General features: G+C 51.7%; 1 protein-coding gene across 2 annotated transcripts in view; it reads right to left on the bottom strand.

The window, feature by feature from the left end:
- The window catches only part of PKNOX1 (PBX/knotted 1 homeobox 1), a 61,090-nt gene that overhangs the window by 4,171 nt on the left and 32,502 nt on the right, over positions 1–24,417 (bottom strand). For both annotated transcript variants that reach the window (XM_082244952.1, XM_082244951.1), the window contains 2 exons: positions 12,985–13,061; positions 11,327–11,496 (listed from right to left, as the gene is read on the bottom strand). In XM_082244952.1, coding sequence (XP_082101078.1) covers positions 11,327–11,496; positions 12,985–13,061 — 247 coding nt within the window. The remainder of the gene's footprint in view (positions 1–11,326; positions 11,497–12,984; positions 13,062–24,417) is intronic.

The raw sequence follows: 24,417 nt of genomic DNA on the forward strand, positions 1-24,417 counted from the left end.
AACTCCAATGCAGCTGATCAGACACAGAGCAGTCTTAGCGGCTGCTTTCCTGGTCGCGGACAGGCGGATAAACAAAGACCCGAAACCGGAAGTGACAAAATCCTCATCCCTTTCAGGTTCAGGGTCAGAGAGTTCCTCTCTATCTCTGTTCAGTGCTGCAGATGCCACCAGCTGGATCGGTCTCGGGCTCCCAGATTGTACGGGAGAGATTGGGGACCCCATTCCACCCCCTGTAGGTCCGCAGTTCAAAGCCTGGGGGACCTAACACCCAAAGCTGGCATCACCTGGTAGGACTTTGAGAACATCTGAACAGCCCAGGAAAGGGTGGAACCTGAGACCATAAACCTTGATGATGATTTGTCTGTGCAACCAAGGAATGGTGGGAAGAGAAGCAGATTCCCATCACATGAACCATTGAGAATGACCAAGAGGGAGTCACAGTCTTTCAATGGAAGCACAAGCTGTGAGGTAGACACACAACAGAAACCATATCCAACCAATGGTGGAAGATCTCCTTCTGAGGAACTGAAGCAGGACAAAGTCATGGAAGAATGTTCTTCTGGTTGAGGCACAAGGCCTAAGTCTACTTTAGAAAGTTCTGGGCCTCAACACCACCCTGTCTTAGTGTAAGGCCAAAAAACAGAATTTTTGTAAAATCTCACCGTAAAATTCCTTTCTCTGAGTCCTCCGACAGTCGCCGCCGCTTCATAATCTTCACTAATGGGGTATTGACCTTTGCTCCGTAGGAGTAGCTAGGCAGATTTGTTAATATAAAAGCTTTTAGCATATCACACCCCTAGGGGGCGGTCCCCTCAGTCAATACCTCCCTGCTTCCTGCATTCTCAACTCAGTTTCAGCATAGCAATAGAGTACATAAACAAACCCCAAAAGAGGGGCGGGGGCGGCGACTGTCGGAGGACTCAGAGAAAGGAATTTTACGGTAAGATTTTACAAAAATTCAGTTTTCTCTTACGTCCTTCGACAGTCGCCGCCGCTTCATAATCTTCACTAATGGGGACGTCCCAGAGCAGTGTAGACATGAGGGGTGGGAAAAACGCAGCCGCGCCTAAAGCAACGCAATACCCACATCAGAGAAAGGAACCTTACCAAAGTAAGAGAACCAAACTGGGCAACAGGGAAACGTGCTCAACAGGAGCAACAACCCAGGAAAGAACAAGTAACCTAGGGGTAAAAAACACCCCAACAGCCAAGGACCCAAACAAGGGACCCTAAGGCACTGCCGCACTATGAACTTTACGGCCAAAGGAAGCATCTGCCGATGCCTGAACATCCACTTTGTAAAATTTGGAGAAGGTGTGAACGGACGACCAAGTCGCCGCCTTACACACCTGGGCCACAGAAGCCTGATGACGATAGGCCCAAGACGTACTCAGAGACCTGGTAGAGTGCGCCTTCACAGGGAAAGGAGGAACCTTCCCCTTCAAAGCATAGGCTTGCACAATGGTCTGTCTGATCCATTTGGCGATGGTCGCAGCCGACCCTGCCATGCCCTTCCGAGGACCCTCTGGAAGAACAAAGAGAGAATCCGACTTGCGAAAGGATTTCGTCGATGACAGGTAAACCCTGATCGCCCGAACAACATCCAAGGAATGCAAAGCCACCTCCTTTGGATGCTTAGGCTTTGCGCAAAGCGAAGGCAAGACAATGTCCTCATTGAGGTGAAATTCCGAGATTCTCTTCGGAAGAAAAGAAGGGTTAGGTCGTAAGACCACCTTATCCAAGTGAATCACCAAGTAGGGAGAGCTGCAGGACAAGGCCGCCAGCTCCGACACCCTGCGAGCCGAAGTGATCGCTACCAGAAAAGCAACCTTCTTGGACAACAGAGACAACGAGATCTCCCTGATCTGCTCAAAGGGAGCATGTTGTAACACGGACAGAACAAGGTTCAAGTCCCCTGGAGGTAAAGGATCCCTCCGAGAAGGGGCCAAGTGTCGCACCCCTTGAACAAAGGTGCTAACCAAAGAATTAGACGCCACAGGGCGTTGAAAAAGAACGGCCAGCGCAGAAATCTGACCCTTAAATCGTGGCCAGCGCCAAACGCTGGTCCACGCCCCTTTGAAGGAAAGCCAACACTCTTGATACCGAGTATGAACGAGGGGAATACCCCCTGGACTCACACCAGGCAAAATACGCCTTCCAAGTACAGTAGTAAATCTTCCCCGAAGAAGCCTTCCTAGCCTTGATCAAAGTGGGAATGACCTCAGGGGAGAGAGCCAGCGACTGTAAAGCAGGATGGAATATCGGTCCTTGAGACAGGAGATCTTCTCGAAGAGGTAGACGCCACGGAGCGTCGACCGCCAGATTCACGAGGTCTGCGTGCCAAGACCGGCGAGGCCAGTCTGGTGCCACCAGAATCACCGTGTGCGGTTCCGAGGCCAACCTGCGAAGGAGCCTGGACAGCAGCTGAATCGGTGGAAAGGCATACATCAGACGATACTGAGGCCAGGGCGCCACCAACGCGTCTGAGGCGTCTCCTCGAAAGCCGAGACCATCAATCCCAGACACCTCATGCATGTCCGGATGGACGAGCACTGATTGTTCCTGAGGGACCTGACTTCGTCCTGAAGTGTCCGAAGCTTGTCTTCCGGCAGGAAGACCTTCGCCTGAACAGAGTCCAGGATCATCCCCAAGTAGGGAAGACGAACCGACGGACACAGTGTTGACTTTGGAAAATTTATCGTCCAACCGAACTCCTGTAGAGTCCGCATCGTAACGGACAGGTCGTTCACCAGGCCCTGACTGGTCGCAGACCGAATCAGGATATCGTCCAGATACCCCAAGACAGAGATGCCCTGGGCTCTCAACAAGGCCAGGACCGGCGCAAGCACCTTGGTGAAAACCCGCGGAGCCGAAGCGAGACCGAAGGGTAACGCCACGAATTGGTAGTGATCCTCCGCAATGGCGAATCGAAGGTACCTCTGGTGACCCTCGAAAATGGGGATGTGAAGGTACGCATCCTTCAAGTCGATGGAGGCCATGAATTCCCCCGGAACCAGGGCAGCCACCACCGAGCGCAGGGATTCCATTCGAAACTTGCAAACCCGCACAAAGCGGTTCAGAGCTTTCAAGTCCAGGATTGGACGCACCTTGCCCTCCTTTCTGGGCACAGTGAACAGATTGGAATAGAACCCCCAAAATCTGTCCCGATGAGGCACCGGAACCACCACTCCCTGGGCCCGCAGGTCCCGCACCGCCATGTCAGACAGCTGAAGATTTGAGGGAAAAAATCTGCTCGCCGGCCGAGAGAGAAACTCGATCTTGTATCCAGATCGAACGATTTCCTGAACCCACCTGTCCCGAACGCGGGCCAGCCAGGGTTGAAGAAAACTGAGCAAACGTCCCCCCACCCCAGAGCCGGGTGAGGGCGCCCCTTCAGGCCGAATTGGCATGGGAAGCGGACCCGGACTGGCCGGACTTCTGCTTACCTGCCCACGGCTTCTTCTGGGAGCCTTGGCCCATGAAGGGCTTGCCCTTGTATTGCGACCGAAAGGCACGAAAGGACCCCTGAGAGGGCCTAAACGAGGTATTCTTCTTACCGCGAACAAACTTATTCTTGTGAGATTGGGGTAAGAGAGAGCTCTTACCCCCGGAGATTCCCTTTATCAGCGTATCCAAAGACTCGCCAAAAAGGCGAGATCCCGGATAGGGCAAATTAGCTAAAGTCTTGCGAGATGATTGGTCAACCGACCAGCATTTCAGCCAGATCAGGCGACGGTTTAATACCACCACACTAGAAAGGCGTGCAGCCAAAGGGACTAAATCCAAGTCTGCATCACACAAATACATGACACCCTGATGAATTTGATCCACCATAGCCAATGTTGTCGGCGGAGCAGAGTCAGCCACCAGGGTGCGCCTGAGCACCTGCGTCCAATCCGCAATAGCCTGGGCTGCCAAAATGGAAGCAAAAATAGGCTTCAGCATAGAACCGGCAACCGTATAAGCATGACGGGCAAGAGACTCCAATCTCCTGTCCGCAGGGTCCCCGAACACCGGGGTATCCTCAGCAGGGATCGCAGTAGATTTATTCAAAATCGCCACCGCGTGATCCACCTGAGGCGGCACACACCAACGCTCATCAGTAGCCGGTGTAAATGGATAACGCAGCTTGAACCTACTCGGCACAGCAAAAGGCTTCTTTAAATTGCGCCATTGCTCATCAAAAGCGCGCTGAAATTCCGCAGGGCAGGGAAAAACCTGCGCTGCTTTGCGCTTCCTTTGTGTCCCATAAGAGGACAGCAAAGCAGGAGGACATGGTTCATCCTGCAAATGCAGTGTTTCTTTGATAGAAGTAACCAACTCATCCATGAGTGCAAGCTCTTCAGGCGAGCCAGGGGGAGAATTATCAACCCCTTCTACCTCAGCCTCCCCCTCAGACCCCCCAAGGTCCAGAGATGAACGAGACCCTGAGAAGGGCACTCCAGCCATAGCAGCCCCATCGCCCTCTGAATCAGAGGAAATAGACAATCTGGGCCGTTTTGCGGATCGATCAGCCATTAGCATCTGCACCTGAGAAGCCAAGTTCGCCACAATAGCAGCCAGATCAGCCCCCTCGGGGGATGCAGCAGCCCCTTGGCCCCCCACCAAGGTGGGAGGAAACTTGCAATCCTGAGAATCCATGCCCCAGCAAGAAATGGAAAAAGGAGTACTGTCCCTTTAAGACCGCGGCGAGCGTAGCCCACCGCACACTACTGTATGTACTGACCCCCACAGGGATAAGGACACTGAGCAGGGAAATACAGGATAAGGAGAAGTAAAAACCTGGAGAGGCCACACAGGCTGCTGCCACCGATTGCTGTCCCAGAGCAAAAGGAAGTGATGCAATGACTGACCGCCTTATAAAGCCTATGTAGGCTACACAAACATGGCCGCTCGGCTGAGGCATTTTTGGGCAATGACAAAATGGCGCCGACATGTGGCTGTACATCGATCGCCATCAAAAATGGCGGCGTTTGGCGCCAAAACACCGCGCCCTACTCACCCAGGGCCGGACACCACAAAATGGCGGACCGCAATAGCGGCCGCCGCACAGCATGTCTAACCCCAGTCTGCCCACACAGCACACATAGCAGAGCGGGAGAACCCCCCCCCCCCCCGTAGCCCACAGAAAAGGCAGCTATTCCACACAGGAATATGACAGGGAGCTCAGCACATATACAGACATGCAGGGTCACACAGTCACAGACTGACACCCAAACAGACAGGTCCCCACATAGAAATTTACTTACCCGTCCGGATGGCGTGGGGAGCCTTCTCCAGCGACCAAACTGCTGTACTGAGGACAGGGAGTGTCGCAGCCAGGACGCAGTGGAATTGCGGTGCGAAACCACAAATGGCGTCCGGTGAGGTAGCCACCTCACAGGCAGCATCCCTGCAGCGAACAGGGATGGGTCGTTCAATATGCCAGGGAAACCTGAGCTGAACGCTCGATGGCAGGCTAGGGAACCCCTGGTCCTGAGCCCTGGGATCCAGGGTGGCCAGTCCGAGACCCAGCTCCGCATGATCATCTTCATCCGAAGAAACTAAACTAATGCTGAGAAAAAGAACAGCTAAGTAAAAGAAAGAGAAAAATACTCAAAATAAGATCAAAAAAGAGGATAGAAAGCTGAGACTGAGAGCCCCAGCACAGGATCAGCCAGCTACTCCTAAGCTAGGCATTAGAAACTGAGTTGAGAATGCAGGAAGCAGGGAGGTATTGACTGAGGGGACCGCCCCCTAGGGGTGTGATATGCTAAAAGCTTTTATATTAACAAATCTTGTTGCCTAGCTACTCCTACGGAGCAAAGGTCAATACCCCAATAGTGAAGATTATGAAGCGGCGGCGACTGTCGGAGGACGTAAGAGAAAAGGGTTCCTTACAGAATAAGCCATCAGTTCAGACACTTTCCTCGCTGAGGTGATGGCAAAAAGGGAACCTCATGAATGAGAGTGGAAAGGAGAATATTCCTGATTGGTTCCAAGGGTGAAAGTGCCAAGAGAACAGAATTCAAGTCCAATCGAGTCACTGGGGATCGCACAGCAGGAGCCATATGAGACACACCAGGTACAAAGGTCTTTGGAACAAGAATGTAGGTGCCACGATCTGACCCTGGATGGTACTCTGGGCCAACTGCCGCTCCCGGCCCATCTGTTGAAAGGCTATGATTTTGGCCCATGATTTTGCCTTGTACCTGACCAGGTATGATGGTAAACTGTGTGAGAAGTAGACTTCCTAGCCTTTAGCATTATGGAAATCACTGATTCACCAATGGCCCTGTCCCTCAGGACCTGTTCAAGCCAACAACCATGAAGCAGGGATGTAAACAGTCCCTGGGCCAAATATCTGGATACTCTGGAAGAGCTCAGAGCGCCTGCCGTAAGGTGGCTGGGGTTGGTGTAATACCTCCACCTGACCCAATCAAGAGCTATAGGAATCACTGGAATGTCCCCCATCCCAATATAGTGGTGCAGATAAGACTTTCAAGGGAGGAAAGCCGGAGATCAGGCTATATTGAACCAACAGCGCCCCCAGGGCATACAATGCTTCTATAAAAGGAATCCTGTACCTGGCGATAAACCTGTCCAGATTGTTGTTGAACCTGGAGGCCAGAAGGTCCACATCCAGCAAAGGTTCTGGAACACCTTTGGGTGTAGGGACTATGCTCCCTGGATCTAAGCTCTGCCAGCTGAGGTAGTCTTCCTACCAATTGCCCATGCCTTACATAGTTACATAGTTAGTGAGGTTGAAAAAAGACATCAGTCCATCCAGTTCAACCTATGATGTGTGTGTGTGTTTGCTGTTAACCGTACATTGTATACCCCCTGTATGTTGTACATTGTATACCCCCTGTATGTTGTACATTGTATACCCCCTGTATGTTGTCCATTGTATACCCCCTGTATGTTGTACATTGTATACCCCCTGTATGTTGTACATTGTATACCCCCTGTATGTTGTACATTGTATACCCCCTGTATGTTGTACATTGTATACCCCCTGTATGTTGTACATTGTATACCCCTGTATGTTGTACATTGTATAACCCCCTGTATGTTGTACATTGTATAACCCCTGTATGTTGTACATTGTATACCCCCTGTATGTTGTACATTGTATACCCCCTGTATGTTGTACATTGTATACCCCCTGTATGTTGTACATTGTATACCCCTGTATGTTGTACATTGTATACCCCTGTATGTTGTACATTGTATACCCCTGTATGTTGTACATTGTATACCCCCTGTATGTTGTACATTGTATACCCCCTGTATGTTGTACATTGTATACCCCCTGTATGTTGTACATTGTATACCCCTGTATGTTGTACATTGTATACCCCCTGTATGTTGTACATTGTATACCCCTGTATGTTGTCCATTGTATACCCCCTGTATGTTGTACATTGTATACCCCTGTATGTTGTACATTGTATACCCCTGTATGTTGTACATTGTATACCCCTGTATGTTGTGCATTGCATACCCCTGTATGTTGTACATTGCATACCCCTGTATGTTGTACATTGCATACCCCTGTATGTTGTACATTGTATACCCCTGTATGTTGTACATTGTATACCTCTGTATGTTGTACATTGTATACCCCTGTATGTTGTACATTGTATACCCCCTGTATGTTGTACATTGTATACCCCTGTTGTGGTCTCTAAGGTGCCCATATAATAGTTTTTTGAAACTATCAATGCTCCCTGCTGATACGACTGCTTGTGGAAGAGAATTCCACATCCTTACCGCTCTTACAGTGAAGAACCCCTTACGTACTTTAAGGTTAAACCGCCTTTCCTCTAGTTTTTGTGAGTGGCCACGTGTCTTATTGTATTCCCTTTCTCTGAATAGTTTGTTCCTTATGCTAGGGTCACCAGTACAGTATTTGTACATTGATATCATATCCCCCCTCAGTCGTCTCTTCTCCAGAGAGAATAGGTTCAGTGCTTGTAGTCTTTCCTCATAGCTGATGTCCTCCATTCCCCTAAATATTTTTGTTGCCCTTCTCTGGACTCTCTCCAGTTCCAGCACATCCTTCCTGAGGACCGGTGCCCAGAACTGGACAGCATACTCCAGATGTGTCCGGACCAGAGTCTTATGCCTAAGATGTAAACATAAGACAGGGATGAAACGTGGAATATTTTCTACCTCTCTTTTCATTGCAAGACTTAATGTTACCTTCCTGAAGGTTGATGTACACCACTGCTGTGGTGTTGGCTGACTAGATCCTGACCCTCCAACCAATCCTGACCCTCCAACTAAATCACCTGAAGTTCCAGAATGTTGGAGAAAAGATTCCACTGATGTCCGACAGGGTGGCCAGGTCTCCCCCGTAGCCTGACAGGCTGGCATCCATCATTGGTTGAACTAGGTGGACTTGTGTCATTTTCCAACCTGACTAACTATGTAACTATGAGGATCTTCCTGAAATATCAGAAGGAAGCATTTCTCTGGCTCCAGTGCAAGAGTTCTAAGCCACTAGGTCAGAGACAACCTGATTCTTAGTGCCAGATTGGACCACAGGATGTTCTAGGAGTCTGAGGTGAAAGTGGACAAATGGGATCAACTGAAAAGTGGCTTCCATCAGCCCCAGAAATCTCATGCAGAAACAAAGAGTTGGGTGACTCCTGGATTAAAGTGTCCAATTCTGGGAAAAGGGAGTTTGAAGTTTCTCCTGGGGAAGAAAAATTCTGGCTTGAGTTGTGTTCTAGGATTAGATTCAGGTATTTCAAGCAATTAGTCAGTTCCAGGAGGAGTTCTGGAGGTTGAAGGCCCAGCTGAACCTTGGTAAGGTCTGGACTGTTGGAGCTGCACTGTCAGCCAACTGCTCCCTCAGGAAAGAGGTCCCCCAGATATCACACAATGGGAGCACAGCAAGAGGTCCCCCAGATATCACACAATGGGAGCACAGCAAGAGGTCACCCAGATATCACACAATGGGAGCACAGCAAGAGACCACCCAGATATCACACAATGGGAGCACAGCAAGAGATCACCCAGATATCACACAATGGGAGCACAGCAAGAGGTCCCCCAGATATCACACAATGGGAGCACAGCAAGAGGTCACCCAGATATCACACAATGGGAGCACAGCAAGAGATCACCCAGATATCACACAATGGGAGCACAGCAAGAGGTCACCCAGATATCACACAATGGGAGCACAGCAAGAGGTCACCCAGATATCACACAATGGGAGCACAGCAAGAGGTCACCCAGATATCACACAATGGGAGCACAGCAAGAGATCACCCAGATATCACACAATGGGAGCACAGCAAGAGGTCACCCAGATATCACACAATGGGAGCACAGCAAGAGATCACCCAGATATCACACAATGGGAGCACAGCAAGAGGTCACCCAGATATCACACAATGGGAGCACAGCAAGAGGTCACCCAGATATCACACAATGGGAGCACAGCAAGAGATCACCCAGATATCACACAATGGGAGCACAGCAAGAGGTCACCCAGATATCACACAATGGGAGCACAGCAAGAGGTCACCCAGATATCACACAATGGGAGCACAGCAAGAGGTCCCCCAGATATCACACAATGGGAGCACAGCAAGAGGTCACCCAGATATCACACAATGGGAGCACAGCAAGAGGTCACCCAGATATCACACAATGGGAGCACAGCAAGCCCAGTACAGCGCCCAGTGCCTTGGTGTACAGAAGATGAGCTGAATGGCAGGGAAAACTGGAAGTGCTGAGAACCCACAGCGAAGTGAAGGGATCCCTGATGTGCTGGAAAAATGGGGACATGCAGGTTGGTGTCCGTGTCCTTAAAGTCCACAGAAGCCAAAAGTTCTCTTTGATGAGGAAAAGCTGACAGACCTGCTGGGTTTAATGCAGAATTTCTAGGACTGAATGAAGAGATTTAAGGCCTTGAGATCCAAGATGGAGCCGATGTCCCCTTTTGAATTGGGGACTTTAAAGAGGTTACAGTAGAACTTTTGGATCATTCTGCCACAGGTAATGGACTGGTGACCCCGTGCTCCGGAATATCTGCATGGAAATCCAGTAATCTGTGTGGTGATGTAGGCAGGTAGAAAGACATGAACGGAGGAGGGGCTGAGAGTGCAAGGCTAAAAGAAACCCGGCCGGAAAGAAGGGGAGATTTTCCTCACTGACCAATAAAAACACTCTATTTGTAGATCAGTGTCCCTCCCGACCAATATAAACCCTCTATTTGTGGGTCAGTGTCCCTCCCGACCAATAAAAACCCTCTATTTGTAGATCAGTGTCCCTCCCGACCAATAAAAACAATCTATTTGTAGGTCAGTGTCCCTCCCGACCAATAAAAACCCTCTATTTGTGGGTCAGTGTCCCTCCCGACCAATAAAAACCCTCTATTTGTAGATCAGTGTCCCTCCCGACCAATAAAAACAATCTATTTGTAGGTCAGTGTCCCTCCCGACCAATAAAAACCCTCTATTTGTGGGTCAGTGTCCCTCCCGACCAATAAAAACCCTCTATTTGTAGATCAGTGTCCCTCCCGACCAATAAAAACAATCTATTTGTAGGTCAGTGTCCCTCCCGACCAATAAAAACCCTCTATTTGTGGGTCAGTGTCCCTCCCGACCAATAAAAACACTCTATTTGTGGGTCAGTGTCCCTCCCAACCAATAAAAACAATCTATTTGTAGGTCAGTGTCCCTCCCGACCAATAAAAACCCTCTATTTGTAGGTCAGTGTCCCTCCAGACCAATAAAAACCCTCTATTTGTGGGTCAGTGTCCCTCCCGACCAATAAAAACAATCTATTTGTGGGTCAGTGTCCCTCCCAACCAATAAAAACAATCTATTTGTAGGTCAGTGTCCCTCCCGACCAATAAAAACCCTCTATTTGTAGGTCAGTGTCCCTCCAGACCAATAAAAACCCTCTATTTGTGGGTCAGTGTCCCTCCCGACCAATAAAAACACTCTATTTGTAGGTCAGTGTCCCTCCCGACCAATAAAAACCCTCTATTTGTGGGTCAGTGTCCCTCCCGACCAATAAAAACACTCTATTTGTAGGTCAGTGTCCCTCCCAACCAATAAAAACAATCTATTTGTAGGTCAGTGTCCCTCCCGACCAATAAAAACCCTCTATTTGTAGGTCAGTGTCCCTCCAGACCAATAAAAACCCTCTATTTGTGGGTCAGTGTCCCTCCCGACCAATAAAAACACTCTATTTGTAGGTCAGTGTCCCTCCCGACCAATAAAAACCCTCTATTTGTGGGTCAGTGTCCCTCCCGACCAATAAAAACACTCTATTTGTAGGTCAGTTTCCCTCGTCCTCCATGACAGCGCTCATATCTTACCGTCGTCAGAGGCGCCCAGGTCTCCATGCTGTGACATGCCGCCTGCTATGGAGTCCGGCCAGAATCTCTGCACGGGGCGGCTCTGGGCGCTCTTCTTCTTTGTCTTCGGAGTGTCAGTGGCGCTGGAGTCCAGCATGGGTTGGAGGATTCTGCGTCTGGCATTTATAAACCTGGAATGGAGGGACATCAATGAGCAGAGGCCATACACTACCCCACCCACTGCCAGCGCTGAGCTCTACCCCCACCCCACTACCAACGCTGAGCTCTACCCCCACCCCACTACCAACGCTGAGCTCCACCCCCACCCCACTACCAACGCTGAGCTCCACCCCCACCCCACTACCAACGCTGAGCTCCACCCCCACCCCACTACCAACGCTGAGCTCTACCCCCACCCCACTACCAACATTGAGCTCGACCCTACCCCACTGCCAGCGCTGAGCTCTACCCCCACCCCACTACCAACGCTGAGCTCTACCCCCACCCCACTACCAACATTGAGCTCTACCCCCACCCCACTGCCAGCGCTGAGCTCTACCCCACCCCACTGCCAGCGCTGAGCTCTACCCCCACTCCACTACCAACATTGAGCTCGACCCCACCCCACTGCCAGCGCTGAGCTCTACCCCCACCCCACTACCAACGCTGAGCTCTACCCCCACCCCACTACCAACATTGAGCTCTACCCCCACCCCACTGCCAGCGCTGAGCTCTACCCCACCCCACTGCCAGCGCTGAGCTCTACCCCCACTCCACTACCAACGCTGAGCTCCACCCCCACCCCACTACCAACATTGAGCTCGACCCCATCCCACTGCTAGCACTGAGCTCTACCCCCACCCCACTGCCAGCGCTGAGCTCTACCCCCACCACACTACCAACGCTGAGCTCTACCCCCACCCCACTGCCAGCGCTGAGCTCTACCCCCACTCCACTACCAACGCTGAGCTCCACCCCCACCCCACTACCAACATTGAGCTCGACCCCACCCCACTGCCAGCGCTGAGCTCTACCCCCACCCCACTACCAACACTGAGCTCTACCCCCACCCCACTACCAACGCTGAGCTCTACCCCCACCACACTACCAACGCTGAGCTCTACCCCCACCCCACTGCCAGCGCTGAGCTCTACCCCCACTCCACTACCAACGCTGAGCTCCACCCCCACCCCACTACCAACATTGAGCTCGACCCCACCCCACTGCCAGCGCTGAGCTCTACCCCCACCCCACTACCAACACTGAGCTCTACCCCCACCACACTACCAACACTGAGCTCTACCCCCACCCCACTGCCAGCGCTGAGCTCTACCCCCACCACACTACCAACGCTGAGCTCTACCCCCACCACACTACCAACGCTGAGCTCTACCCCCACCCCACTACCAACGCTGAGCTCTACCCCACCCCACTACCAGCGCTGAGCTCTACCCCCACCCCACTGCCAGCGCTGAGCTCTACCCCCACCCCACTGCCAGCGCTGAGCTCTACCCCCACCCCACTACCAACACTGAGCTCTACCCTCACCCCACTGCCAGCGCTGAGCTCTACCCCCACCCCACTAAAAACACTGAGCTCTACCCTCACCCCACTGCCAGCGCTGAGTTCCGCCCCCCCCTTTAATGTTTCGGATAACAGGCAGGAAGGGAGTCGCTCACCAGTTGTTGACTTGTAGTAACGTCAGATTTGTCTGGGCCGCGATCTGCTTCTTCTCATCCTCTGTGGGGTACGGGTGCTGCAGGGAGGGAGGATGACAGGTAAGTACAAGGTACAGGCTTCCTCTAAAGGGTATATAATATGTAGGCAGCTGCAGGATTATAGGCAGAACTCTCTTGTGACAGGAGTGTCTTTGGTTGGGGGGTCTGTGGAACACAGCTTACCTTAGAGAGGTTGGGAAATTCCTCTCTCATCCCCCTAGGCCCCTCCTATGTGTAAGTCCCCCTGTGTCTATTAGGGGCACAGGGTGACCAAGGAAATGATGGACTTCATGGATACAGAATATGGTTTGGATTACTCAAATGGGACAGTAATAATTATCATCAATATATCTCAGAGAATATATGAAGACTCCGGGACTCTGGGCCTAGCTGCCTATTGCCAATAAGGCTTCACACAGTCAGACTCCTAGCAGATGTTCCCATCAGATCACCCACCGGTCTTCCACACATCGGAATTATGCTGATTTACTCTGTGTTTATACTTATAATAAATGTGTAATTTTGTATTCTGTTTTAGCCTTGTTGCCGGCAGCCTGGTCTTCCAGTCTGGTTTAAGTGCGCTGAGTTAATTAGCATGTTAATGAATACTTTTGCAAGGCACTGTAGATGAGATTAGCTATGAGTCAGCTGTACCTCGTTATCTCACCATTGTGTGATGTTTTGGGTAAATATTCGGCTCATTGTTCATGTAGTGACTGACATACTTCTCAAGTGTATAAAAGTCTGTTTTTACCCCTTCATGAAGTCTCGACCCATGTTTGGGGGAATCTGCTACAAGGGATTGCTATGCTCTTCATACTCCCTTGAATAATCACTAAGCTCTTGTAAGAGCTTGTTCTTGTTCCTGCTGCACTCGCTGGAGAAAGAGAGGATCACCCACTGGAACCTGGAGCCTTGTCATAGGTCCAGGGTGGGTAGGGGGACGGCAAGACTCCAATCAAGCTGCGGCGATTCGTGGTGTCTGAAGTGGTTATGGTGTCTGGTGGAGTGCTTGGAGCCCTCGAGAAGCGCTAGGAGCATCCATCAACGGAGGTATCCAGTCGGGGTGCCGGTTGAGTCTGGAGGAGATCCGTCTCAGCCTCCTCCAGACTCACACTGCACCGTACACGGCACATCTCACTGTACATGGCACATCTCACCGTACATGGCACATCTCACTGTACACGGCACATCTCACCCTACATGGGACATCGCAAGGCACATCTCACCGTACATGGCACATCTTACTGTGCACGGAACATCGCACAGTACACGGCACATCGTAAGGCACATCTCACCGTACACTGCACATCCAACCCTACACGGCACATCGCACTGTACACAGCACATCCAACCCTACACTGCACATCGCACTGTACACGGCACATCGCACCGTACGCGGCACATCTTACCATACATGGCACATCGCACATCACACGGTACATCTCACTGTACACGGCCATCTCATCCTACACGGCACATCGCACCTCTGCACATCTTCAATCCAGATTAATGACTTGTAATTTAGTCTGGCCAGTCCTGTGATACACACCGCTGCCAATCGGTTTATTGGTCAGCTCTCTGCTCATTGGAGAAGGAGCAGAGTCACTGTCCAATGAGGAGGCAAGGAGGTGAGACAGGAAGCAAAATTAGGGAATCAGGTAATCCATGTGTCATCCGTCTGGCTGTGTGTAAATCAGAAGACTGGACGGACAGACATACAAACACTTTGGCAGCTGACACAGTAAATATTCATATATACACATATTGTATGCTCCAATCCCGACCATGTTCTCTCGTGATGAAATGTGTTGGGTGGGGCTTAATAGGTGACGTCATCACGACTGCCAACTGTTGGAAGCATAGGGATTTGTGTTAATCTCTGTTCCGACATTGTAAGTACCTGTCTGTTGCCTAATGAAGGTGACCTATATTGCGGTTTTACACGATGTGGGCTCCTGCTCCTCTTTAATGTCTTGGAGGAACATTTGAGCTGGTGGTTCTCTGTGTGTGTGGATCGACCACCTGGTGAATATGATGGGCTGAGGTGGGCTGAGGAGGGCTGAGGTGGGCTGCCCTCCCAGTGACCTACCACACAAGCCCTCCATGATCTCTGTTACAATCATGGAGATTTGGTAAGAGGCTGAATTGTTTGTGGTGGAGAGGATGAGAACACTTACTTGTGTAACATACTGTTGGGCTACACTACCGTCTACAGGAGGTTTGGACTCCGGAGGTCATATACTGTTGGGCTTTACTGCCACCTACAGGAGGGTTGGACACTGGAGGTCATATACTGTAGGGCTATACTGCCGCCTACAAGAGGGTTAAGAGACCGTATGAGACCAAACACCCCACCAGATAGGGGAGCTGCACGAGGAGATTAAGCACCCCACCAGATAGGGGAGCTGCACAAGGAGATTAAGCACCCCACCAGATAGGGGAGCTGCACGAGGAGATTAAACACCCCACCAGATAGGGGAGCTGCATGAGACGACCAAACACCCCACCAGATAGGGGAACTTCATGAATAGGTCAAACACCCCACCAGATAGGGAAGCTGCATAAGGAGACCAAAGACTCCACCAGATAGGGGAGCTTCATGAGGAGACCAAACACCCCACCAGATAGGGGAGCTGCATAAGGAGACCAAAGACTCCACCAGATAGGGGAGCTTCATGAATAGACCAAAGACTCCACCAGATTGGGGAGCTGCATGAGAAGACCAAACACCCCACCAGATAGGGGAGTTTTATGAATAGACCAAACACCCCACAGATAGGGGAGCTGCATGAGAAGACCAAACACCCCACCAGATAGGGGAGCTGCATGAGAAGACCAAACACCCCACCAGATAGGGGAGTTTTATGAATAGACCAAACACCCCACCAGATAGGGGAGCTTCATGAGAAGACCAAACACCCCACCAGATAGGGGAGCTTCATGAGAAGACCAAACACCCCACCAGATAGGGGAGCTGCATAAGGAGACCAAAGACTCCACCAGATAGGGGAGCTTCATGAATAGACCAAAGACTCCACCAGATTGGGGAGCTGCATGAGAAGACCAAACACCCCACCAGATAGGGGAGTTTTATGAATAGACCAAACACCCCACAGATAGGGGAGCTGCATGAGAAGACCAAACACCCCACCAGATAGGGGAGCTGCATGAGAAGACCAAACACCCCACCAGATAGGGGAGTTTTATGAATAGACCAAACACCCCACCAGATAGGGGAGCTTCATGAGAAGACCAAACACCCCACCAGATAGGGGAGCTTCATGAGAAGACCAAACACCCCACCAGATAGGGGAGCTGCATAAGGAGACCAAAGACTCCACCAGATAGGGGAGCTTCATGAATAGACCAAACACCCCACCAGATAGGAGAGCTTCATGAGAAGACCAAACAGCCCACCAGATAGGGGAGCTTCATGAATAGACCAAACACCCCACCAGATAGGAGAGCTTCATGAGAAGACCAAACACCCCACCAGATAGGGGAGCTTCATGAGTAGACCAAACACCCCACCAGATAGGGGAGCTTCATGAGAAGACCAAACACCCCACCAGATAGGGGAGCTTCATGAGTAGACCAAACACCCCACCAGATAGGGGAGCTTCATGAGGAGACCAAACACCCAACAGATGGGGAAGCTATTTGAGACCATACACCCCACCATATAGGGGAGCTGCATGAGACCAAACAACCCACCATATAGGGGAGCTGCATGAGACCATACACCCCAACAGATAGGGGAGCTGCATGAGACCAAACACCCCACCAGATAGGGGAGCTGCATTAAACCAAACACCCCACCAGAGAGGGGACCTGCGTGAGACCAAAAACCCCACCAGAGAGGGGAACTGCTTGAGGAGACCAAACTGCCCCCCTCTGTGTTACCTGTGGCGATGGGACTGCCCCCCTCTGTGTTACCTGTAATGGCGGGACTGACCCCTAAGTGTTACCTGTAGCAGGGGAACTGTCCCTACGAAATACCTGTAGCAGGGGAACTGCACCCCTTTGTGTTACCTGTAGCAGGGGAACTTCCCCCCTCCGTGTTACCTGTAGCAGGGGAACTGCCCCCCTCTGTGTTACCTGTAGCAGGGGGACTGCCCCCCTCTGTATCTATGTGCAGACTTGTTGTGCCCACGTAATAATGATACAGCCAGGCCCAGAATGCAAGGCAAGGCCTCAGGTAGTCACAAACCTGGGCACTAGGTGCTGATGAGGGGGGACAGCGGGAAGTGGGGGCCAGTAACCAGAAAGCAAGCTACTCACTAGGGGGGGAACCTCTGGGTGAGTCTAGGATGGAAAGGGACCTGGGGGTACTGGTAGACAACAGGCTTGGAAGTGGCATGCAATGCCAAGCCGCTGCAAGCAAAGCCAACAGAATACTGGGTTGTATAAAAAAGGGGATTCACTCCAGAAATAAAGAGATTATTCTTCCACTCTACAAGACTCTGGTCCGGCCACATCTGGAGTATGCTGTCCAGTTCTGGGCACCGGTCCTCAGGAAGGATGTGCTGGAACTGGAGAAAGTCCAGAGAAGGGCAACAAAAATAATTAGGGGAATGGAGGACATCAGCTATGAGGAAAGACTACAAGCACTGAACCTATTCTCTCTGGAGAAGAGACGATTGAGGGGGGATATGATATCAATGTACAAATACCGTACTGGGGACCCTAGCATAAGGAACAAACTATTCAGAGAAAGGAAATACAATAAGACACGTGGCCACTCACTAAAACTAGAGGAAAGGCGGTTTAACCTTAAAGTGCGTAAGGGGTTCTTCACTGTAAGAGCGGTAAGGATGTGGAATTCTCTTCCACAAGCAGTCGTATCAGCGGGGAGCCTTGATAGTTTCAAAAAACTATTGGATGGACACCTTAAAGACCACAACATACAGGGGTATACAATGTACGGTTAAAAGCAAACACACACACACATCATAGGTTGAACTGGATGGACTTGTGTCTTTTTTCAGCCTCACTAACTATGTAACTATGTAACTATGTAACTATGTAAGTGAGGCGCTGATGAGGGGGGGAACAGCGGGAGGTGAACAGGCCACTAGGTGCTGATGAGGGAGAACAGCGGGAGGTGAACAGGCCACTAGGTGCTGATGAGGGAGAACAGCGGGAGGTGAACAGGCCACTAGGTGCTGATGAGGGGGGGGAAGTGGGAGGCGAACAGGTCACTAGGTGCTGATGAGGGGGGAAAGCGGGGGGTGAACAGGCCACTAGGTGCTGATGAGGGGGGACAGTGGGAGGTGAACAGGCCACTAGGTGCGGATGAGGGGGCGGACAGTGGGAGGTGAGGTGCTGATGAGGGGGGACAGCGGAGGGTGAACAGGCCGCTAGGTGCTGATGTGGGGAGGACAGCGGGAGGTGAACAGGCCACTAGGTGCTGATGAACGGCGGACAGCGGGAGGTGAGGTACGGTGCCGATGAGGGGGGACAGTGGGAGGTGAGGTGCTGATGAGGGGGGACAGCGGGAGGTGAGGTGCTAATGAGGGGGGACAGTGGGAGGTGAACAGACCACTAGGTGCGGATGAGTGGGGGACAGTGGGAGGGGTAAACAGGCCACTAGGTGCTGATGAGGGGGGACAGTGGGAGGTGATCAGGCCACTATGTGCAGATGAGGGGGGGGAGGACAGCGAGAGGTGAAATGCTGATGAGGGGGGACAGCGGGGGGGTGAACAGGCCACTAGGTGCTGATGAGGGGGGACAGCGGGAGGTGAACAGGCCACTAGGTGCTGATGAGGGGGGACAGCGGGAGGTGAACAGGCCACTAGGTGCGGATGAAGGGGGATGGGACAGCGGGAGGTGAGGTGCTGATGAGGGGGGACAGCGGGGGGTGAACAGGCCACTAGGTGCTGATGAGGGGGGACAGCGGGAGGTGAACAGGCCACTAGGTGCGGATGAAGGGGGATGGGACAGCGGGAGGTGAGGTGCTGATGAGGGGGGGACAGCGGGGGGTGAACAGACCACTAGGTGCTGATGAGGGGGGACAGCGGGAGGTGAAACGGCCCCTAGATGCTGATGAGGGGGGGGACAGCAGGAGGTGAACAGGCCACTAGTTGCTGATGAGGGGGGGGGGGGGACAGTGGGAGGCGTGAACAGGCCACTAGGTGCTGATGAAGGAGGGACAGCGGGAGGTGATGATGAGGGGGGACAGCGGGCGGTGAGGTGCTGATGAGAGGGGACAGCGGGAGGTGAACAGGTCACTAGGTGCTGATGAGGGGGGACAGCGGGAGGTGAAAAGGCCACTATAGGTGAAGTAGCACCCCGCTAAGCTGGCAGGTTAGGGTTAGGGGTTATTGTTAGGGGTTAGAGTTAGTGTAGCGGAACCGTGGCCCACACTGTGTTTGTGGGCTTCCGTCAGTATACGGCTTCCTTCAGTTTGGAACATAGATACAGATTCCAGCCGCCCCCCATACAAAACTAGCCTGAACTTAGCTTGTATGTATCTGAAAACAACTAACTCCTTTATTGAACAAGAAACAGACTTTTTATACACTGGAGAAGTATGTCAGTCACTTCATGAACAATTACCTGAATATTTACCCAAAACATCACACAATGGTTATATAACGAGGTACCGCTGACTCATGGCTAATCCCATCTAGACAAGGTCATCATTAACATGCTAATTAACTCAGCACACTTAAACCAGCTGGTATGACCAGACTGCCGGCAACAAGGCTAAAACAAAATACAAAATGACACATTATCCTAAGTATAAACATAGAACACATTATGGGACAATGGGAAGACACCACCAGTATCAGTCTGTCCATCAGTTACAGACTTAATGGCAACGGTCTACAACAGTCTATAGGTCTCACAGTGTAAAGTGGGATTAAATCTTCATAGTTCTTGAGATATATTGTTGATAATTATTACTGTCCCATTTGACAACCGTCTGTTGCTGGGGAGTGACCTCCACCTTCTCACCCTGGTCCTCTGGAAACTGCTGCAGGTGTGGGGCAGAGGTCTTGGACCCTCTGTCCCGTTATCAGCGCTTCAGCTGGAGACGTTTCTTGTAACTCTACAGATGCTGCTGGCAGGAAATCCCATGTTCCTGTCAGTGGTATAGGGGAGAGTGAAGCTGCTGTTGGTGTTGGGCAGAGCTCAGTGATGTTAGGCCCTGAAGCCATTTGTTCCGCAGGAAAGTAAACTGAAAAGTCAGTGGCCTTGCACACATCTTCCTGGGTCACCAATTGTTGTAGGCAGAGGTCAGCAGCGCTAGGCCTGGATGCAGCTCTTCTGCTGTAAGCTCACTGGGTTGTTCTTCCTCAGCAGAAAAGTCTATTAAATCCCCAGCCTCTGGAATTCCTGGGCTGGTGGCACTTGGGTCCAGTGCCAACACTTTGGCAGGTGATTTATCACCCATATGATCCTCCAATGAAAAGTCAGGTAAATCTGTAATCCGTTGCTGGTGCTGGGGATAGGGATTGACCGTCTCCACTCCCAGTGCTGTTGGCTGATGCTGGGATGAGGGACCTACAATCTCCTCTCCCAGTAACGCTGGCTGGTGCTGGGTAGTTGGCCCGACCGTCTCCACTCCCAGTGCTGTTGGCTGCTACTGGGATGAGGGACCTACAATCTCCTCTCCTGGTAACACTGGCTGGAGCTGGGTAGGGGGACCGACCGCCTTCACTCCCAGTGCTGTTGGCTGCTGCTGGGACGAGGGACCTACAATCTCCTCTCCTGGTAACTATGGCTGGGGCTGGGTAGTGGGACTGACCGTCTCCACTCCCAGTGCTGTTGGCTGCTGCTGGGAAGAGGGACCTACAATCTCCTCTCCCAGTAACGCTGGCTGGTGCTGGGTAGGGGGACCGACCGCCTTCACTCCCAGTGCTGTTGGCTGCTGCTGGGACGAGGGACCTACAATCTCCTCTCCCAGTAACACTGGCTGGTGCTGGGTAGGGGGACCGACCGTCTCCACTCCCAGTGCTGTTGGCTGATGCTGGGATGAGGGACCTACAATCTCCTCTCCCAGTAACACTGGCTGGTGCTGGGTAGGGGGACCGACCGCCTTCACTCCCAGTGCTGTTGGCTGCTGCTGGGACGAGGGACCTACAACCTCCTCTCCCGGTAACACTGGCTGGTGCTGGGTAGTGGGCCCGACCGTCTCCACTCCCAGTGCTGTTGGCTGATGCTGGGATGAGGGACCTACAATCTCCTCTCCCAGTAACGCTGGCTGGTGCTGGGTAGGAGGACCGACCGTCTCCACTCCCAGTGCTGTTGGCTGATGCTGGGATGAGGGACCTACAATCTCTTCTCCCAGTAACGCTGGCTGGTGCTGGGTAGGAGGACCGACCGTCTCCACTCCCAGTGCTGTTGGCTGATGCTGGGATGAGGGACCTACAATCTCCTCTCCCAGTTACACTGGGTGGTGCTGGGTAGGGGGACCGACCGTCTCCACTCCCAGTGCTGTTGGCTGATGCTGGGATGAGGGACCTACAATCTCCTCTCCCAGTAACACTGGGTGGTGCTGGGTAGGGGGACCGACCGTCTACACTCCCAGTGCTGTTGGCTGCTGCTGGGACGAGGGACCTACAATCTCCTCTCCCGGTAACACTGGCTGGAGCTGGGTAGGGGGACCGACCGCCTTCACTCCCAGTGCTGTTGGCTGCTGCTGGGACGAGGGACCTACAATCTCCTCTCCCGGTAACGATGGCTGGTGCTGGGTAGTTGGCCCGACCGTCTCCACTCCCAGTGCTGTTGCCTGCTACTGGGACGAGGGACCTACAATCTCCTCTCCTGGTAACACTGGCTGGAGCTGGGTAGGGGGACCGACCGCCTTCACTCCCAGTGCTGTTGGCTGCTGCTGGGACGAGGGACCTACAACCTCCTCTCCCCATAACTATGGCTGGTGCTGGGTAGTGGGACCGAACGTCTCCACTCCCAGTGCTGTTGGCTGCTACTGGGACGAGGGACCTACAATCTCCTCTCCCAGTAACAATGGCTGGTGCTGGGTAGGAGGACCGACCGTCTCCACTCCCAGTGCTGTTGGCTGATGCTGGGATGAGGGACCTACAATCTCCTCTCCCAGTAACACTGGCTGGTGCTGGGTAGGAGGACCGACCGTCTCCACTCCCAGTGCTGTTGGCTGATGCTGGGATGAGGGACCTACAATCTCCTCTCCCAGTAACGCTGGCTGGTGCTGGGTAGTGGGCCCGACCGTCTCCACTCCCAGTGCTGTTGGCTGCTGCTGGGATGAGGGACCTAAAATATCCTCTCCAGATAACACTGGCTGGAGCTGAGCAGTGTCTAGCAGCCGTCTGTATGCGATCTCCAGCTCCCATTCCTGATTGGCTAGAAATTCCAAATCTTCCAGTGCCCAGAGCACTTCTGAGGGGTTCGGGATCTCTTCTCTGGAATCCATAATTTCCTCTAATCGCCACTCCAAATCGCTCCCAAAGTTAGGGTCCTCTGACCACTTCTCTAATGACAGTCCCAGGCCGCCGTAACCAAAGCCTTCTGTTGAGCTGTCGTCCGCTGTCCATGGGCACACTCTGGATACATACCAGCAGAGAGCTTTGTACCTCTCGTCCAATCGTATCTCCTCTTGGACAAGCCTTCTTAACTCAGCTTTCCATTCCTTGTATCTCTCAAAACCAGCACTCACAATCCATACTGTAACCAGTACTTTTCCTGGATGGAGGGGAGGATTTTTCCCTGGTGTCGCTGCTCACGGGCTAGCGTTTCCTTCCAGAGTTCCAAGCAGAACCATCCTAGCAGGACCTTCTCTGACACTGGTCCCCTGTGCTGTATCCGCATCTCTCACAACCTCCTTCCAAATTCCTCTTCCATGGCGGCTGATATCTGTACCTCTCCTCTTCTGTTATCCGGACCTTGGATCCCGGTGGAGGTTTGGATGTCCCAGGCTGAAGGAAGCATCCCGCCACTGCCACCAATGTAACGAAGCGCCGACCCACACTGTACTTGTGGGCTTCCGTCAGTATACGGCTTCCTCCAGTCTGAACATATATAGAGATTCCAGCCACCCCCCATACTAAACTAGCCTGAACTTAGCTTGTATGGATCTGAAAACAACTAACTCTTTATTGAACAAGAAACAGACTTTTTATACACTTGAGAAGTATGTCAGTCACTACATGAACAATAAGTGGAAAAAGTTATTCAGCGCTCTGATCAAACAAAAACGGAATATAAAGCTGCTGAACACCGGAATAGGTCAAACCTATCAATACCCAATGAGAATAAAAAATACACAATATGGTGCAGCGCTAAATATGCATACATTAAATACAGTAACTGCTTGTACGGTATACATTTAGCAGTTACTGTATTTAATATTGACTGCATATTTAGCGCTGCACCATATAGCGCTGCACCATATTGACTACATGAACAATGACCCGAATATTTACCCAAAACATCACACAATGGTCAGATAACGAGGTACAGCTGACTCATGGCTAATCTCTTCTAGACAAGGTTATCATTCACATGCTAATTAACTCAGCGCACTTACACCAGACTGGAAGACCAGACTGCCGGCAACAAGGCTAAAACACAATACAAAATTACACATTATCCTAAGTATGAACACAGAACACCTTATTATACAGACAATGGGAAGAGACCCCAGTATCAGTCTGTCTGTCAGTTACAGACTTCATGGCAACGGTCTACAACAGTCTATAGGTCTTAAATCTTCATAGTTCTTGAGATATATTGTTGATAATTATTACTGTCCCATTTGAGTAATCCAAACCATATTCTGTGTCCATTAAGTCCATCATTTCCTTGGTCACCCTGTGCCCCTAATAGACACAGGCTGACTTACACATAGGAGGGGCCTAGGGGGCAGAGAGAGGGATTTCCCAACCTCTCTAAGGAAAGCTGGATTCCACAGGCCCCCCCAACCAAAGTGACTCCCGTCACAGTTGGGGTTATTACATAGTTATTGTTAGGGTTGCTCTATTGCCGGTAGAGACACAGAAGAGGGTGTGGACTTAGGACAAACATCAGGAGGTGTGTTCTCAGAGGTCAAAGGTCAGTAGGTGTGGCTGACCTCCACCATAGGCGTGGACAAAGCTGAAAAAGACGCTCGCTTTGCTCACCCTGCACCCTAGGTGGCAGTATAACCTGGCTGTTTATGACCCTAGGTGGCAGTATAACCTGGCTGTACCTGACCCTAGGCGGCAGTATAACCTGGCTGTTTCTAACCCTAGGTGGCAGTATAACCTGGCTGTTTCTGACCCTAGGCGGCAGTATAACCTGGCTGTTTCTGACCCTAGGCGGCAGTATAACCTGGCTGTTTCTGACCCTAGGCGGCAGTATAACCTGGCTGTTTCTGACCCTAGGCGGCAGTATAACCTGGCTGTTTCTGACCCTAGGTGGCAGTATAAC

This window comes from Pelophylax lessonae (assembly GCF_965119305.1).
Source record: "Pelophylax lessonae genome assembly, chromosome: 2".
Lineage (NCBI taxonomy): Eukaryota > Metazoa > Chordata > Amphibia > Anura > Ranidae > Pelophylax > Pelophylax lessonae.